This window comes from Aythya marila (assembly GCF_965140915.1).
Source record: "Aythya marila genome assembly, chromosome: 13".
In the NCBI taxonomy this organism is placed as follows: domain Eukaryota; kingdom Metazoa; phylum Chordata; class Aves; order Anseriformes; family Anatidae; genus Aythya; species Aythya marila.
The window spans coordinates 15,171,719-15,189,439 of NC_139054.1; the positions used below are offsets into that span (position 1 = coordinate 15,171,719).

The 17,721-nt window shown below is 53.5% G+C and overlaps 1 protein-coding gene and 1 long non-coding RNA gene across 2 annotated transcripts; both read right to left on the reverse strand.

Annotated features, from left to right (window-relative positions):
- Positions 1–1,226: 1,226 nt before the first annotated feature.
- LOC309883214 (uncharacterized protein) lies at positions 1,227–13,200 on the reverse strand (the record flags this gene model as incomplete). The annotated part of the gene is made up of 12 exons (XM_082771113.1): positions 1,227–1,404; positions 2,182–2,239; positions 2,452–2,544; positions 2,743–2,835; positions 3,029–3,151; positions 3,334–3,435; positions 3,971–4,087; positions 4,662–4,931; positions 5,789–6,133; positions 10,185–10,239; positions 10,376–10,491; positions 13,068–13,200. 12 exons carry the CDS (start codon positions 13,198–13,200, stop codon positions 1,344–1,346), a joined length of 1,566 nt encoding a protein of 521 aa, XP_082627239.1. The 3' UTR covers positions 1,227–1,343.
- Positions 13,201–14,292: 1,092 nt separating this feature from the next.
- Positions 14,293–17,327, reverse strand: LOC309883237. The gene is made up of 3 exons (XR_014318420.1): positions 17,227–17,327; positions 16,652–16,689; positions 14,293–16,079 (listed from the first exon to the last, which is right to left on the reverse strand). It is a non-coding gene; the product is annotated as an uncharacterized lncRNA (long non-coding RNA).
- Positions 17,328–17,721: the final 394 nt, after the last annotated feature.

The window sequence follows — 17,721 nt, forward strand, 5'->3', positions numbered from 1 at the left end:
CTACTGCCATCCGTGACCAACCAAATCTTGTTACCTTGGTTTTCACGTGGAGTACATCACCCTCACAAAGGGCAGCGAGGCCTCATCACCTGTCTGATTTGTGTTTGCCTCCCCTTGGCCAGCCCGGAGGTTTCCCACGTGCAGAACTGCAAGGGCCCAGCTGCCTTTGCAGGAATACTTAGGGGTCGGGGGCACTGAAAGGCAAACTTTAGAAAGCCAAAAAAGTTAACCCTTACCCCTGAAACAGCTGCAGTCTGGTAGAGCAGAGGCTGCTCTCAAGTACCAGCAAAAAGCTGAATATTGCACCGGCATCCTGATGGGATAGGGGCGTCTGGCCTAAAAAGCCTTTCAACATTTGCTAAGTCCATGAGTTACCTTGCTTTGTGCAACTGGCTGAGGCCATAGTGACCTCTGCGGCCTCTCAGTTTAACGCTCCTTAAACGTGTTGAGATCTGAAGACTCAACCTGAGAGTATCTCACACTGTGGTTTCTTTTTCCTAGCAGGTAAAACCAGCCCCTCATCACTTCTGAGCTGAGGGGGGAACCCATGATGCTCAGAATCCAACCTCCACTTTTGATTTGAGCATGTATTTTTCTCATGCCTCCATCTTATTCAATTGCTTATGTTCAGTTGCTTTCTCGTGCCAGGTTAGATTGTGTTTGGAGGAAGGAAATATGGTTCTTGCTCTAGTTGATACAATAACCGGACGGGAGGAGCAGGAAAAACAACAAGGCATGAACAGAGCAGCTACTGTCAACACGCAGTGACAGCGGGAATTCTGCAGAGGGATTTGCATTTAAGCAAATAGCTTCAGAAGCACGCCAAGGTCGCTGCAGGTGTGGGTGCTGCTGCTGGTGGGGACAGTGGTCCTTGGAGATGCTGTCCCATCTGCAAAGGGCATCAGGGGTGGGCAGGGAGGACACAGAGCTGTGGATGTGGGGGAAAGTGGCCTGACCTCCCCTTCCAAAGCACGTTGAAATCATCTGCACACGGGGAGCGAGCAGTGGAGTGTGGCCTCACACACCAGAAGGAAGGGGTGGGTTAACGGCACACACAGCTGCATCCGCATTGAAACAATGAACTACTGAGAGAGACACTTGCAACTACTCTTAAAAGCCCTTCTCTCCCCCATGTCCTGCTTTTAAAGAGGAAAATAAAAGAGGAAGTTTGCATTTGGACCCTCTGGTTCTGCATTGTATAAAAAATAAAAATATAAAAACCAGGCAGAATTAATTAATTTATTTGCTGTTTATCACCAACACACTGGAGACTCAGACCTACTGAAACTCAGTGTTGGGGAGAAATTGGGTTGAGTCAGCCAAGTGTGAAACACCCCCAGTGTCTAGCAGGTGGGAACAGGATCCTTGATGTTGGGCAGGGACATTTCAAAGGACCTGGAAGACCTGCAGGGAAGAAATTTTTCACAGTCAGGGTGGTGAGGCACTGGAACAGGCTGCCCAGAGGAGCTGTGGGTGCCCCATCATTGGAGGCGTTCAAAGTTGGGTTGGACGGGGCTTTGAGCAACCTGATCTAGGGAGAGATGTCCGTGCCCATGGCAGGGGGATGGACGGGATGGTCTCTAATTGTCCCTTCCAACCCAAACCGTGCTGTAATCCCACGTGCTGAACATCAGTGGAGCCAAAGGTCTGGTCCACCAGTCCAGACCTGCCCCACACCAGGCAGAGGCGTGAGCTGTGGGGGCCTCTCTTTTCACCCACCCCTGCATGGCCCCAAAACCCAACAAGACCCTACACATGGGTCTAACACTTGTTCCTCCAGCCCCGGCTGATTTTGGCTGGGGCACGGAGATGCTGACTGAGGCTGTGATGAGCAGGACGGGCACTGGGGGCTTTACCCCAGGGCTAAGCCCCCATGAGCCTACAGCACCACCAAAATCCAAAGGGCGTGGATGAAACCAGCAGGAATTAAGGCTTAAATCTTCAAGCTGGGGCCACGAGTGATGCATTTGTGGAGAGATTTGAGCAGGTGCTCAAGCACGGACCCCATTGGAGCATCCCACTCCAAATCCTGCGTAAAATCAGGGGCTGGGAGGGCAGAGCTGGGCTGCACCTTTCATGGGGTCTAGGACTTAAAACAAGGCATGGGATAATTTCCATATCTCGCTCTTTGCACTCCAGGATGGTGTGAATTTATACAGAAAAAGGCAAAGAAGGCTCTACCTTTCCTTTTCGGCACAGCTGGAGTCACATTCATTCTGCCACCCCTGTGTGGTGTGATCTGCAAAAAGACAAGTCCTCTCGTGGGCACTGGGCAAAGCGCCTGCGGGGCACAGCGTTTTGGGGGACGGCACCCGGGGCTCAAACGGGGAAGGGAAACGGTCACCAGAGAGGCTGTGGGCTCTTCTCTAAAGCAGAAAGCCGAGTTGTGTGTAGTTCACACTGCTGCTAGACCGCAGAGGTAGAGAAGGAAGTGGAGGAGGGGGCACTTACAGCAGAGGAAGATGGCGAGGAGCGGAAGGGCTGACACTGCTGCCGTGCTCACCGCGAGGGCAGTCACGTCCACAAACGCCGTGCAGCCGTCCTCTGAGGTCAGACAGGCAAAAAAGCAGAAGAAAACTCGGTCAAAAGGAAAAGAGAAAGGCGGATTGACACTGTGAGAACGTGCGTATATATAAAAAAGTGAAATTGTCCTGAAAAATAAAAGCAATCTTTTGCGTTTTCTTTGAGCGGCTCCAGCTCCGGATGGCCACGTGGAAGGGCTATTGCAGAGAAGCTTCTCACCGTGGCGATGGTGGATGTTCTTTATGTGGAAGCTGCTCGTCAGCACCACCAAGAGCACCCCGCCGGGAGCTGCGTAGCCCATCGTGCGCTGTGCTGGCCGTGAAAAAGAGGACACAGAGACGTCAGCGTGTGCTGCCAGAGGTGGACGAGGGCTCCTTTAGACCACAGTCTGCTGGGGACCCACCGGCATGAATTGGCACAGGAAGGATGAGATTTTGCACAAAAGAACACCTCCCCACACCTGTTTTTTATTGATCTCCATCCCTGCCATGCTTGAACAGCTCACCTGTTGTGCTTTTGAGCTGGATGAGCTTGGTAGGCTGGAAGGTCACGTTGGCGGCCACCAGGAAGGTGACCACAATCACGTACAGAAGGACAATCTCTGGCAATATGACGGCAATGGATGGGCCTGAAAGAAAACGTTTCAGGGCTGAGCATCACTTCTTCCCCTTCCCACCCCTCAGGCCTTTTTAATCTCTCCCTGCAAGCAGCTCCCTGTATGGCACAGCAAGGATTGCTCTTGCATTTTTTGCCCTGCATGGGGGAAAGCAGAGGGGTCCGCGCCGCACCGCCCCCCAAAACGCCCCGTACCTTCTTCTCGCATCCAGAGGAGCCCGGCAGTGCCAGCCAGGATGGAGGAGACGCACACCAGCCCGCAGGTGTAGGCGCTGAGCCACCGCCACAGCTCCCCCCCTAGACACCCAGAGCAGTGCAAGGTGACATCCGTGTCCCCACGGGGGATCCCGCGCCAGCCCCCAGCCCTCCCCTGGGTGGGACGCAGCATTGGGGGGTCCCTGCCGGGGGCATGGAGGGGTTGACCTGCTCCGGAGGGAGAGGAGCTGGAAGGGGCTCTGTGCCCACGGCACAGCGTGTGCTAAACACTATTAAAATGGAGCCTTCTTGTAAAAATAATGCTTTGAGATGCTTCATTTCTATAAGAGTGCCACTCAGTCGTTTCAACCCTCTGAGCAAAGATGCGTAGGAAATGCCAGGGTTTAACCTAGCCTGAAAACAGAGCAAAACAAGTTTTCTCCCTTAAAAACAAAATCCACCAAGGAAGGTTTCTCTCTTTACTCTTAAAAGACCTGCCAGACGAGGAGAAGGTGAGAAGTTCGGGCAGCTGGAAGGGGAATGAGCCAGTTACCGGCTCCTCTGGCAGCATCGCTCCTGGCTCTGCCCCGCTGGGTACGGGGACTGGGGGTTTGGCTGCCCCTCGCTGCAGACTCACTTATTCGCAGCTTTTCGGACTGGCAGACAGGAAAAACTAATCTCCATCCCGAGACAGCAGCAAAGACCACGGCGACCACTGCAATCCTCAGCACATCCTTCAGGGGAGGAGAGAGACCTGGAAAAAAACAACCCACGGCTCTGGGAATGAGGCCACCGACAGGACCAGCACGGATGGCACTGCTGGGCCGTGGAGCTCCACCGTGGCTGCCATGGGTTTGCTTTGCCAGCTGGTGGATCAGAGCCTCTGCTAGAGGCCCTGCTCCATGAAACACCCACGCCGGGCTGTGTGCTGCCCACAGGCACCCTGCCCACCGCCCTCTGCCCACATCCTGCCCACCATCGCCTTGGCCAAGGGCCTTGGGACCTCCTCCAAGAGGGAACGGCCAACCTCCTGCTGCCCATCCCGCCAAGAACCGGGACTTGGGGGCAGGCAGAGGTGTGAAGGGAGACGGGGAGTTGCTGCTGAGCATCGTACGATGGGGAGCTCCACTCAATGACACGTGTCAGCCACCGCCTCACGGGATGGGGGCCAGGCCTTGGGGCATGGGGGAAGAAGAAGGGGCTGAGAGCACTCCGGGGTGCTGGGGATGGGTGGAGAGCAGGACGAGTGCTGGGAGCTGGGGAGCAGCATCTCCCCATTTCCCTGGGCCCATGGAAAGTGCCACTTGAACCGTCGTTTTGGTGAGCACCTGCAACAGTGACGTTCAGGGAGGTCTCCTGCCAGCTTATCCCGTTGCTGGCGTTGCAGGAGTAGGAGCCGCAGTCCGACTTCTTCACCGCCCTCAGGTGCAAAATGCTGAGGCTGCCGGAGACGTGGAAACCTCTGCCCCGGGGAAGCGCCTGCCCGTCCTTCTTCCAGGTGATGGTGTCCACCCTGCCCTCCACCACCTCGCAGAGCACCTCACCCGTGGCCTTGGCCACCAGGCCACTGCTCCAGAGCTGAGGGCGAGACACGGGCTCTGGGAAGAGGACAGAAACACCAGCACTTCTCTCAGATACGAGCTGGAGCAGGTTTCCCCACTGCATCCTTCAGTCTGCAAGGATGCAATCACAGTTGCCCTCCTCCAGAAGGTCCTGCGCTGTTGGGAGCTGCTGTGCTTTCTGGTATTTATTAATTTTTCCTAACTGTAAGACAGTCCCCAGGCAGACTTCTGTGTAACAGAAAGGGAAAATGAATGGTGGGGAGCTGCGGTAGCATCATGACCACAGCCTTATTAGGAAGGAAATTGAGCACATGAGCAAATTAAGGGAATTGGCAGGAGCAGCAGGACGAGCTTCTGTGTTGTTTACAATGTGCTCATCGCTCTGCAACGGCGGCTGGCGCCTGCAAATGGCAGACAGCTGCTCAGCCAGTGTGGTCTGAGGGGGAGGTTTTTGGTGACTCCTCCGTAAAGAGCACCCTGCTGGGCTTCGCTCCATCAGTCCCACCAGAACCTTGCTAAAGATGCTGCAGAGCTAGCAATGGACACAATCCCACCGGTCCCTCCGTCCTTCCACTGAGAGCAGAGAACAGGGGATGGAAGGGACCTTCCAGGATGGGGGCCAGCCCTTTGTCACAGCTCCAGGAGGTCTCTCAGGGCAGCACCACCAGACCTGGTGGTCGCCCAGAGGTCTCCAGGAGGCTCTGCCCCAAGTTCCCCTTGCCATGTCTCCATCCATGGCTGGTCCAAGCTCCTCATGATCAGCCCATTAGACTTAGCCCAAATCCCTTCTCCAAACCCTCTGGCTTGGCTGATGGTCTGTCCATATCCAGCCAAGAAACATTCCTCCGCTTGTATCCATCACCCCGCTCCTCCCTCCCGTGCCCACCACTTACTGAGGACATCCAGCAAGACCTTCAGGCTATCCCTTTCTGCCAGGTTGATGGTCACTTTGTAGATGCCGCTGTCACTTTCCTGTAGGTCCTCCAGGAGGAGAGATCCATTGGGTGGATGGAAAAGGGCTCGTCCCACGTAGGGTGGGTGGATGGCCACGGAGTGCGACCCCTCATCGTACTGCACGACGGCGCGGGACACGGAGCCATTGAGGAACTCCCAGCGCGCGGAGTGGATGTGCACAGCATCAGCTGGCCCAGCAAGCAGCACGGAGGATCCCACCACGACCACTCTTCTCTGCAGGGCTCCCTCTGCTTCCGCGGCCTGCTGCAAAGGCACCAGCAGCCCTGGATGGCAGAGGATGGAGAGAAGACAGGGCTGGGAGCTGGAGCAAGTCTTGGGAGAAGCTGTGCCAAGGGCACACAGGTGGCTCCTGGACAGCTTGGTGATCACGTCTCACAAAGCACTGCCAGCAACCATCACGTCACCAGGCAGTGAGGCATCCCAGCCTGAGCTGCTAGGGGTGGCTGAAGAAGCCTGGCTGCAGGGCTGAGACCTTTTCTGCTTGAGTTGTGTGGGGTTGGGGGTGGTCTCCCCTCCCCGTCTGTGCCTAGAAGGGGCTTCCCAAGCATCTCATCCCCAGCACCTGGTCTTGTTTGGAGCTGAAAACATCTACCTGTGAACACCTGTGCAAGATGGAGCTGCTTCCCCCAGGTGCCTGGCAGTTTATGGCTTTGTCATAGCTTGGGCTCTAAGTGACGCTCCAAGGACTGCAAGCGGTCACAGCGCCCAGCCCCGAGTGGAGAAAAAGAGTTTTTGGGAAAAGCCAGGCAAAAATCACTGCTAAAATCCCAGCCTGTACAGCGGATACTTTAAAAACAAGCAAACAAAATTGATGATTGCAAAGAGCTTAGGAGGAACGATCTGGCTTAGGCAGAGGAAATGAAAGGAAGGGTAATTGTTTACTTAGAAATAAAAATAGCCATTAAATACATAGCAGTTATCCACCCAGGCACGGATCCAATGAATTACAGTATCACAGAATAACAGAATCACAGAATTTCTAGGTTGGAAGAGACCTCAAGATCATCGAGTCCAACCTCTAACCTAACACTAACACATCCTCCACTAAACCATATCCCTAAGCTCTACATCTAAACGTCTTTTAAAGACCTCCAGGGATGGTGACTCCACCACTTCCCTGGGCAGCCCGTTCCAATGTCTTACAACCCTTTCAGTAAAGAATTTCTTCCTAACATCCGCCCTAAAACTCCCCTGATGCAACTTTAGCCCATTCCCCCTCGTCCTGTCACCAGGCACGTGGGAGAACAGGCCAACCCCCACCTCGCTACAGCCTCCCTTGAGGTACCTATAGAGAGCGATAAGGTCGCCCCTGAGCCTCCTCTTCACCAGGCTGAACAAGCCCAGCTCCCTCAGCCGCTCCTCGTAGGCCTTGTTCTCCAGGCCCCTCACCAGCTTCGTCGCCCTTCTCTGCACCCGCTCAAGCACCTCGATGTCCTTCTTGTAGCGAGGGGCCCAAAACTGAACACAGTACTCGAGGTGCGGCCTCACCAGAGCTGAGTACAGGGGGACGATCACCTCCCTAGCCCTGCTGGTCACACCGTTCCTGATACAAGCCAGGATGCCGTTGGCCTTCTTGGCCACCTGAGCACACTGCTGGCTCATATTCAGCCGACTATCCACCATCACTCCCAGGTCCTTCTCTGCCTGGCAGCTCTCCAACCATTCCTCTCCCAGCCTGTAGCTCTGCCTGGGGTTATTGCGCCCCAGGTGCAGGACCCGGCACTTGGCCTTGTTGAACTTCATACAGTTGACCTCAGCCCATCGGTGCAGCCTATCCAGATCCTCCTGCAGAGCTTTCCTACCCTCGAGCAGATCGACACACGCACCTAACTTGGTGTCATCTGCGAACTTACTGAGGGTGCACTCGATGCCCTCGTCCAGATCATCGATGAAGATATTAAAGAGGACCGGCCCCAGCACTGAGCCCTGGGGGACGCCACTAGTGACTGGCCTCCAACATTCACCACGACTCTTTGGGCCCGGCTATCCAGCCAGTTTCTAACCCAACGAAGCGTGCGCCAGTCCAAGCCAAGAGCAGCCAGTTTCTTGAGGAGAATGCTGTGGGAGACGGTGTCAAAAGCCTTGCTGAAGTCAAGGTAGACCACATCCACAGCCTTTCCCTCATCCACCCAGCGCGTCACTTTGTCATAGAAGGAGATCAGGTTCGTCAAGCAGGACCTGCCTTTCATAAACCCATGCTGACTGGGCCTGATTGCCTGCTTGCCCTGCAAGTGCTGCGTGATGACTCTCAGGAGGATCTGCTCCATGAGCTTCCCTGGCACTGAGGTCAAACTGACAGGCCTGTAGTTTCCCGGGTCTGCCCTCCGGCCCTTCTTGTAGATGGGCGTCACGTTTGCTAGCCGCCAGTCAACTGGGACCTCCCCCGATAGCCAGGAGTGCTGATAAATGACAGTAAGTGGCTTGGCCAGCTCCTCTGCCAGTTCTCTCAGTACCCTTGGGTGGATCCCATCCGGCCCCATCGATTTGTGCACATCCAAGTGCCGTACCAAGTCACCAACCAGTTCTTCATGGATAGTGAGGGCCACATCCTGCTCCCCATCCCCTTCCACCAGCTCAGGGTACTGGGTATCCAGAGAACAACCGGTATTGCCGCTAAAGACTGAGGCAAAGAAGGCATTGAGCACCTCCACCTTTTCCTCATCTCTTGTAACGAAGTTTTCCCCCGCATCCAGTAAAGGATGGAGATTCTCCTTAGTCCTCCTTTTTGTGTTGATGTATTTATAAAAACGTTTTTTGTTATCTTTAACGGCAGTAGCCAGATTGAGCTCCAGATGAGCTTTGGCCTTTCTAATTTTGTCCCTGCACAGCCTCGCTACATCCTTAAAGTCCTCCCTAGTGGCCTGCCCACTTTTTCAAAGATTATAAACCCTCTTTTTTCTCCTATGCTCAAGCCACAATTCTCTGTTCAGCCAGGCTGGTCTTCTTCCCTGCCAGCTTGTCTTTGGGCACGTGGGGACAGACCGTTCCTGCGCCATTAAGATTTCCCTCTTGAAGAGCGCCCAGCCTTCCTGGACCCCTCTGCCCTTCAGAACCGCCTCCCAAGGGACTCCACCAACCAGTGTCCTGAGCAGCTCAAAGTCAGCCCTCCGAAAGTCCAATACAGCGGTTTTACTGGTCCCCTTCCTGACCTCCCCAAGAATAGAGAACTCCACCATTTCGTGGTCACTCTGCCCAAGACAGCTCCCGACCACCACATCTCCCACCAGTCCTTCTCTGTTTGTGAAGAGAAGGTCTAGCGGGGCGCCACCGCTGGTAGGCTCACTAACCAGCTGCGAAATGGCCGGTGCAATCCCAGCACCACAAGAGCTCCTGTCCTGTGCCTCTCCTGATGGAGACGCTGGGACTTCTGCCCGAGCTCCTCTCCCCTCGGGGCTGCCAGGCTGCCCCTGAGTGTCCGGGCGAGATGCTCGGAGCAGGGCCAGCAGCAGGAGCCCCAGCCGGCAGCGCAGGCTCAGCATCCTCCCTTCTCGCAGCTGCTGGCGTGCCTCACACTGCCGCCTGCTGTCTGCAAAGCCCCTGGGAACTGGCCCCGGCCGGTAATCTCTCCCGGTGATTTTGCAGCGCAAGGACAGGCGTTAGGCGTAAGAATGCAAAAAAAAACAAGCCCTGCTGACGGCTCTGCACTTCTCAGGCTCGTGACCTCTAGGAACAGCCATCGGTTTTTATTTTTGTGCCCCCCAAACTGTGAGAGATGTGTGCGAGGAGAAGAAACAAGCTTATAATTGAAAATGCCCGTGCTCTAGAAGAGCACACTTTACACGCTATTGTCAGCACACAATAAGAGAAAATATTTAATTACAAGCATCTCTGTACGCCTGCAATATGCAAAGCTCCTCCTGTAGATGCTCAGCACTCCCTGACACCATGGCATCTGGCAAACACTGCATATACCTGAACAGGTTTGGTTTCCATTTCAGCTGCTCACCCTGAAAAGCTTTGTACATTTGTGCTTCAAGCCGGCTGGTGCTTTGATAAAGACCGCAGTGAGATTATTTCCATATCTGCAATAAATTCTTTGTTGTTACATATCCTGGTCTCAGATAAACCTACCCGCAGAGGATGTTTATTCCCGGTTCCATGCTTCTGAGTTGCTTCTACCTCCTCTGCCTTTGGACAGTGGAGCAGAGATGCCCGTCCTTGCAGGACAAGCAATTTGTCCCATTTAAAAAGCCTAATCCACATGGACCAGTGCTACCCATGCACAATTGCAAAGCTCTGCTGAAACCTCTGCTGGTTTGCAGCAGGTGAGAATCCAGCTCCGAGCCTGCTGGGTGGCACCATCCCCTACTTTACCTGCCAGGAGCATCCAGCTGGTCCCCAGCAGCTCTATGGGACGGTGCAGCTGCATCTGCCAAGGAGAAAAGGCTCAAAAAATCCTGTGTTTTGAAAGTAATGATGATTGCAAGTCAGGTAGTTGCTTGCAGGGGGCTGGATTCCTGATGCTCAGGAGGGCAGTGCCGAGGGTGGGCTGGCGCCAGGCTCACCGTTTCCCTGCTGATGGCTCCTCTCCGTTCCTGCTGCCTCTTCTCCTCTTTCCTGGGAGGTTTTCTGCTGCCAGCAGCCACTCCCGCCCCGGCGTGCCGCGAAGCCGCTGCTGTTCCTGCGGGGAGGAGTGGCACTGCGTTCCGAGGAGCCAGGCTGCAGCTGGGCAGAGCAGCGCTACACCCCAGAAGCGGCCCCACCACAAGAAATGCAGTGCCTGCTGGCCAGGAAAACCCAGGGAGAAGAACCCATCTGACTTCTCTCCTAGGAGGGGTTTCTTATGTCCATGCTGGCAGCAATATAAATTGCAGGTGATGCCCAAGGTTGTTTCCATGCCCTGAGGCCAAAGATCCATCATCCCCATCCCTTTCTTGCAGCTGAAGCATCTTCCATCCTGCCCCTGGGAGAGGGCCTCAGCTCCCTAAGCCTGTTTCTGGTCCTCTAACCTGCTTCTAGCATTGGCCGGGGCTCGGAGACACTTATTCCACTGCCAGGGGCGTTCTCCTCCACCAAGACAGGTGCAGAATGGGATCACTCATGTGCCACAAGCTTTCCACAAAGGGAATTTCATTTTAAGGGGGTTTGCACTGGAGGAGCACCTAAGGACCAAGTTTCATGCTCTAGGCTGAGGAGCAGAGAGATGAGAGGCTCGGGAAGGTTGGAGCTCTGCCCCAGAGCAGCAGGGAAAGCCTTCCTGCCCTGCCGAGAGTGACCACCAAAACTGGAGCAAGATGGATGCTGAGCCAAGACAGCTGTCTGTGCAGCCAGTCATTTCACAATTCCGTATTTTCTTTTTTAAGTGAACTTCTCTTTCTCCCTGTGGCTATCAAAGTGCAGGCTCTCTGTTCCCATCTTGGTTCCTCCACGTAAGGTCACAGCACAGGCCATGTGCATTCTGTCATAGTGAAGCACTGCTGCATCCTGTGAGCTTGGAGAGCTGCAAAACTAAAAGCAACTGATAGAAGTGTAAGGGTGCTGGTGCAAAACAGCAGCAGAAAAATGTGATTTGTCACAGGGAGAAGCAGCTCTGTCCCCTCCCTAAAGAAGCACATCGCTTGGGTAGCCCCTTGCAGCTGCAACGGATGCATCAATGTGCGACAACAGCCATCAGGGTGACAATTCAGCTGAAGTTGCCTTCAAGAATATGTGACAGGATGAAGCTTTCTATCTCTGGGCAGATGTGTTACTTGTTTGCCGGAAGGATGAACTGTCGCAGATGAAGGTAGTCCACCCACCTGTCCCACCATGCCCCCATTGTCCAGACCCACCGCTCCAAAGAGACATTTTTCTGTATCAGGCTACTCTAGCATCATTCCTTCCACAACTTTTTGGAAGAAAACTTTAAAATCATGTTTTCCACTTAATCTTGGATGAACTGCAGGAAAAATGAGGCAAGCTAACTCCTTTCACATGAACTCTTAATAGCTTTTCTGGCACTTACTTTCTGGCATTTGTTGCACCTTGCACCTTTCAAGGGGATGGAAGAGATTAAACACCAAACACAGCAGCACAACCCTATAAATATTGTCTGTGAGGAAGATTTTCCACACATGCTGCTTCGGGGCAGTGCAGCTTATTGCGGTTGGAGAAAGATGAGCAGAGTGTCTGACCACCAGCAGATGCGAATCTCATGCCACAGCCTATCAAAAAGCACAGCACCAGGCCTCTCTCTCCCACTCACACACTGCCGCAACCCAAATAGTTGTGAAGGGATGGTCATTGTTCTCTGCTAGAAAACAGAAATGCCCAAGTGAAAAAGATAATTACATTTTCTGGTCGATCTCAGCGTCTCTTGCGGCAGTGTTTTGAGGACCTCGGACTTTGCCAAGGAGGTGCTCGGCTGATTGTTCACACAGAACACTCCTAAATTCTCCATCTAGGGTTAAATGAGAGGGGAAGGAAAAAACAAACAAACAAACAAACAAACAAAAAAAACAGTAAAGAGACTCCTCTACCTGATCAGTCCTGGTGAAGCCCTGGGACACTCTTTCCCTCTGAGCAAACAGCACCAGAGTCCAAGAAAGGCAGAAGAGTGTGGGTCTGCAGGCACCTCTGGAGGTCATCTAGTCTACCCTTTGCTCATGCAGGGTCTCCTAGAGCTGGTTACCCACCACCATGTCCTGTTGGGTTTTGAATGTCTGGGCCTGGCTGTTTACCCAGTTTCCAGCCCCACCAGACTGATAAATTCACTTATCAAACCCATACTTTGTCAGCTTCTCTGTGAGGATGCTGTGGTGCCACCGCTGGGGGAGATGGTGTCAAAAGCCTTACTGATACAGAAATAGGTGACATCCCCTGCTCTCCCTTCGTCCATCAATCAGCCCCTTCATTGCAGAAGGCTATTGGGTTGGTTACATGGGATTTCTCATTCCTAAATCCATGCTACCTCCTTCCAATCACCTTCTTGCCCATCATGTGCTGGGAAATGCTGCCCAGGAATTGAGGTGAATCTGTCCGTCCTGTATTTCCCTCATGTCCTCCTTGCCCCTTTCTGAATGTAGGGGTGACGTTTGCTTTCCACCAGCCTTCAGAAACCTCTCCACAGCCTCTCACAGATGATCAGCAGTGGCCTGTCACTGCCATCAGCCAGCTCCCTCAGAGTTTGTGGGTGCATCCTTTCAGGCCCCATGGGCTTATATATGCCCAGTTGGCTTCAGTGCTCCCTGATCTGGTCCCCTCCCACCAAGAACACACCTTCCTTGCTCCAGACCTTCTCCAGGCCCTTGGATTGCTGAACACAAGTACTGGTGAAGACCGAGGTGAAGAAGGCACTGGGTACCTTGGCATTTTCCACCCCTCTTGTTACCAGGCCCCCTGCCCCACTCATTGTCAGCCCCAGAAGATGGCTTTCAGACACATGGGATGGACTTCTGATCCCTAATATTGTGATTCTGTGACTAAACCATGGAAGAATAAACTAGGATGAGCGGCAAGGCCACAGAGAGGACCGGTGCACTACCTGAATTGTTAATTCAAAGGTCGCGTGTATCCAGCAGAGGAAGCTGCTCTGAGGTGTAGCTAGCGAGTGTCTGAGAAGCACCTGCAAGACCTGCAAGCACCGAGCCGCCTGCAGCCACAAAGAAACCCACACTGACCTTTAAGAGCTGCAAAGAGCAAGCAAAGGAGGGGCCTGGGAGATAGAGGCCTGCGAGGAAGCCGCTCAGAGAAGGAAATGAAACGGCAGAGGCAGCTGGTGGGGCTGCAGCGTGGGGGCTAGAGGCAGAGACAGGCGGTGTGGGTGAGAACAAAAGGCCTTTGGTGGTGGGAGCTTGGGGCAAGCAGGGGGGAGAGTCAGGCAGGGACAGGGAAGCACGCAAAGCACCACGTAGCCTGTGTGGCCGTCCAGCCCCCTTCTGCTCGTTTCTTTTTCCCTTCGGTTTCTGCAGTTCCCTTTGTGCTCTGCACGCAGCGTGGGTCACGAGAGGAGCTGTGGGCTCGCTGTGAGGTCTGCCTGCACTGTGCTGCTGTGTGAGGCACGCATGGGGCCTGCTTTCCCCTCCCCTGGCCTACACGTGTAGCCCCCCAAAAAGTGTGGAGTTTCAACCTCATCACACCACAAATGCAGGGATCCCCTCTGCATATGGCCCACCCTGGAGGGCAGGTCTCAGCAGGCCTCGCGAGCACAAAACTGGGCCAAATCAGTGCCAATGCAGCACCAGCAGACACTGGCCTTTCTCTCGAGATGCATGGACCAAACGCTTCCCAAAACCTCCAGAACTGGGCACTGCAGTTCCTCTGGCACCCCACGTCCTGCAGCCCCTTCTGCATGGCACCGGTCCAGCAGGGCAAACTCACCTGCCTGAGACCAAGGACGGCAGAAAGAGAATTTTAGTTCAAAAGCAAGTGAGTTGGCAAGAAGAAAGCACAACGTGCCTCAATGCTACCAAAGAGCAGGAGAATAAGGCAAAAGTCTGGGAACTCTTGCAAAACTTTATTTTAGCTGAGAAAACCCGTGGAAGCAGAAGGGGCACTTTGCTCCTTGTGCCTTAGCTGAGCATGGGTGCAGCAGGACACCACCTCCTGCAAGGGCTCCCTGGTGCCCCCCCAAGGCCCTGGTCCCACAGGGAGGATTTAATCCCCCCTGCCTTGCAGGTCTTCTTTGCAGATGACGTTTCAGGGACCGGGCTCTCCAAAGGTGTCTTCTCCGAGAAGAAGCTGCTCTGGGACACACAAGGCTCGTAAAGGGGTGATTGTGTTTTCTGGGTGTCCAAATTCAGACCTCGGTCTTCATTTTGCTGCAGGTTATTTTGTGCTCTAGCAGGCACTGGGGAGATCAAGAGGTTTTTCTGCTGGGGGTGGGCTCCACTCACCGCTGTGAAGGAGCAGATCTCAGCAGTCTTCCCTTGTCCTGCCATGCTCTCCGGGGATGGTGTTTCCAAATCCTTCAGCAGGGGTCAGGAACAACATGAGGTCTGCTGAGGGGACAACCAGTACGACAGTGACCACATATGCCCAAGGACTGATAGTCACATTTCCTGTGCAATTATCTTCTACTGCTTCACTTTTTTTAGTACTTTCTTCTCTCCTGCTACTTAAGGCTTCACGGTAACCACTGCAAAAGCTTTGTGCATACCCAAGGCGACTTTTCAGCTTTTGCGGTTTTATTAAGTCACAAGGAGCTTCTATCTTCTGGAGAAAAAAAAACTCTGCTGTCGTGAAGGTTAGCAGGGCTTTCCAAGAGCAGAGCAGCCACGTCCTTCACCTGGAGCCAGGGGAGGGGCTGCTGATGCTGGGGGCTTGGACCACCACTGTCATCATCATTGTCCCTTTTGAACATCATCCCAGCTGACACAGGAGCACACAAAGAGAAAGGCAGCAGCAGCAGTTTCCGTACCCTCTCTGGGTCAGGCTGTGGTCAGGAGATGCCTAGCACTCTTGTCCTGTCCTAGCATCCGTTTATTACTGATGGGGCCCCACGTTTCGGTATGTTCTCTCTTGTTTTCCATGAAGCCCGGAGCAAAACCAAAACAATTTATGCCCTTACTGCATTTTAAAAAAGCTGGTGCTGCTAGGGGAGATGTGGCCTTTAATTTTAAAACAGAGTTAGGCATCGCAGCTTTCTTCCACCTGTACAAACAGTTTTAAAGGAACGTAACCATGTGCCAGGAACTCCATTGCACAGAAAGCCCCAACTCCTTGCCCTTCAAGGGGACTTTTCAGACGATCAGCAGAGGAACCATTTGCCCTGGGATCCCAAGGCCAAGCAGATTTCATGGCAGGAAGGGTCTGCTCTCCAGTGACTTGGCATACTCCTAAAAATATGGACAGCTGTCCAGGTCAAAAGGCCTTCTTCATGCATTCTTTCAGTATGACAAGACAATTGGTAAGTGACCCTGGAGCACAGGACTGAAATACATCCAGTGCTCTCCGTTAGCCCTCAGATTAAGGTGAGTCAGTGGAATCAGGCTTCCCACGGATGCACTGCTGATTTGCCTTTACCTTGGGCCCCTTTCTCTGGTCAGTGACAAAATCACCTGCCACCTTTGCGGCAGGGCTCTCTCCTGCAAAGTCCAGAGCTCTGCGGGCAGCTCCCGCAGCCAAAGCAGGAGCTGGTGGTGCCCAGTCCTGTCCTCAGGAATTGAGGGAGGTTATGGATGAGTAGATGACCTGTGGTGATTCTCTCAGCCCTGGATGTTCAAAGCTGTCTCCGACTCTGGAATAAATGGTTGTTATTTCCCCTGCCGCAGTGTTATCCTCGGGGGGCTCCTGAGAAGCACAGAGAAAACACCCAGGGTGAGAGAGAGCCTTCTCCAGAGGATGTCGGGATCAGGAGGGGTCTGGAGCTGCTAACTGCAAGCCAGGAGGACTCAGCAGGAGCAGGAGCTATGTAAAGCCCAGGTGGCTTTGCCCATAGGAGGGTCGGGGTTGATCCTGGCTGTCTGCACGGCCCACAGAGACCCCTCAAGTAGTGCCCCGACAGAAACCCGTGAGGCTGAGAGGCAGGGAAGGGTGATCATCTGCACATTGCTCTGCATTTAACCATTCTGCACCCTCCTTGCTGCCGTCAGCCAAAGCTGTCCCTAGGCTTCTCAGCCATGAAGGTAAAATCAGGTCCTTTTGGGGTCAGGGAGGGAGGCATAGGGGAAAGGTGCGGCTGGGGGAAAGCAGTATCCCAGGGTCACTTACCACTTTGCAGCTTGCCCTTACAACACGGAATTAACATCCTAATTTTAAATTCAGCAACCAATTCTTGTAGCTCAGTGCATCTTATTCAAGCCAGCAGTTAGCATTTAATCAAAGAGCTTTCTTTTTTTTTTTTTTTTTTTTCTTTTCCGTACCTGCTGTTGTTTAACGATTCTCATCTTCTTCTTCTGCACTGCACCTCAGAAAAAGAAGGTTTTGTTACCGACAGGTTGCACCCTCCCCATCCTAGCCCTGGAGGACCAGAGATAATACACTGGCACTTTCACCAGGGGGTTGATGAGGATTTTGCCATCAAGACGGAGAGTTCTGTGGCTGCTCCAGCCAAGCACGGGTGAAATCTCCCCCTTGGAAACAAATGAACTTGTCTCCTGACAAAGGCATCCTCGGGGGTGAAGGCTTTGATGGGAGCCATGGAGACAGGCACCTTGCTGGTTTATTTTCCAGAAGGTATGGGCTCTCCAGAAAAGCTTTGCAACAGCCCCGTGCTGTGCTTCTGCTTCGTTCAGCTGCATCACAAACTAGAAACTGTGACTCTTTACAGACGGAAGGAGGTGGTATGCTGAAGGGGACCTCACAGGAAAGGAATAATTCTGGTGTGAAGAGCAGAACCTCTCCAGAGCCCCCCCACTACCTTTATCCCCAGGGAATATGCCCGAAGGAACCAGAGGTGCAACCTCAAAGTTTGCAATGCAAGAGCAGAGCCACCTACCCCAGCGCCAAACGCAGAAGACCAGGAACAGCAGAAGGAGGAAGATTAATGAGCAAGCTCCAATTATGTAGTTACGCATGTGGTCTTGATTGCTGGTGCCTGGCATTTAGAAGACAACAGGTGCTGTAAGTGCTTCCTAAAGGAAAGCAGTGGCAGCAGGTACTGCCGTGGTGATAGTTTCATGGACATTGCATGTAGGGCTGCACCAGAGTGGTGGGAGAGCATTTGGTGCATTTTTTTCTCAGCCTCTGTGGCCGCTGATTTACCCCCAAGTGCCCTATTCTCCCCAGGAAATATTTGCCCCAGTACATAATATATTTGCCCAGTCCATAACCAATTTCCCCAGTACAGGACCCAGACCTGGTGCTTGGGTTCCTGAACCCACCTCTCCCATTCATTCTCTGCAGCCATTCCTTTCAGCTAAAGGCAACGCTGTTGTGGAGCCTTTCTCCTGCAGAGACAATCGGCTGTGCAAGAGGCACTCACTCGTACTTC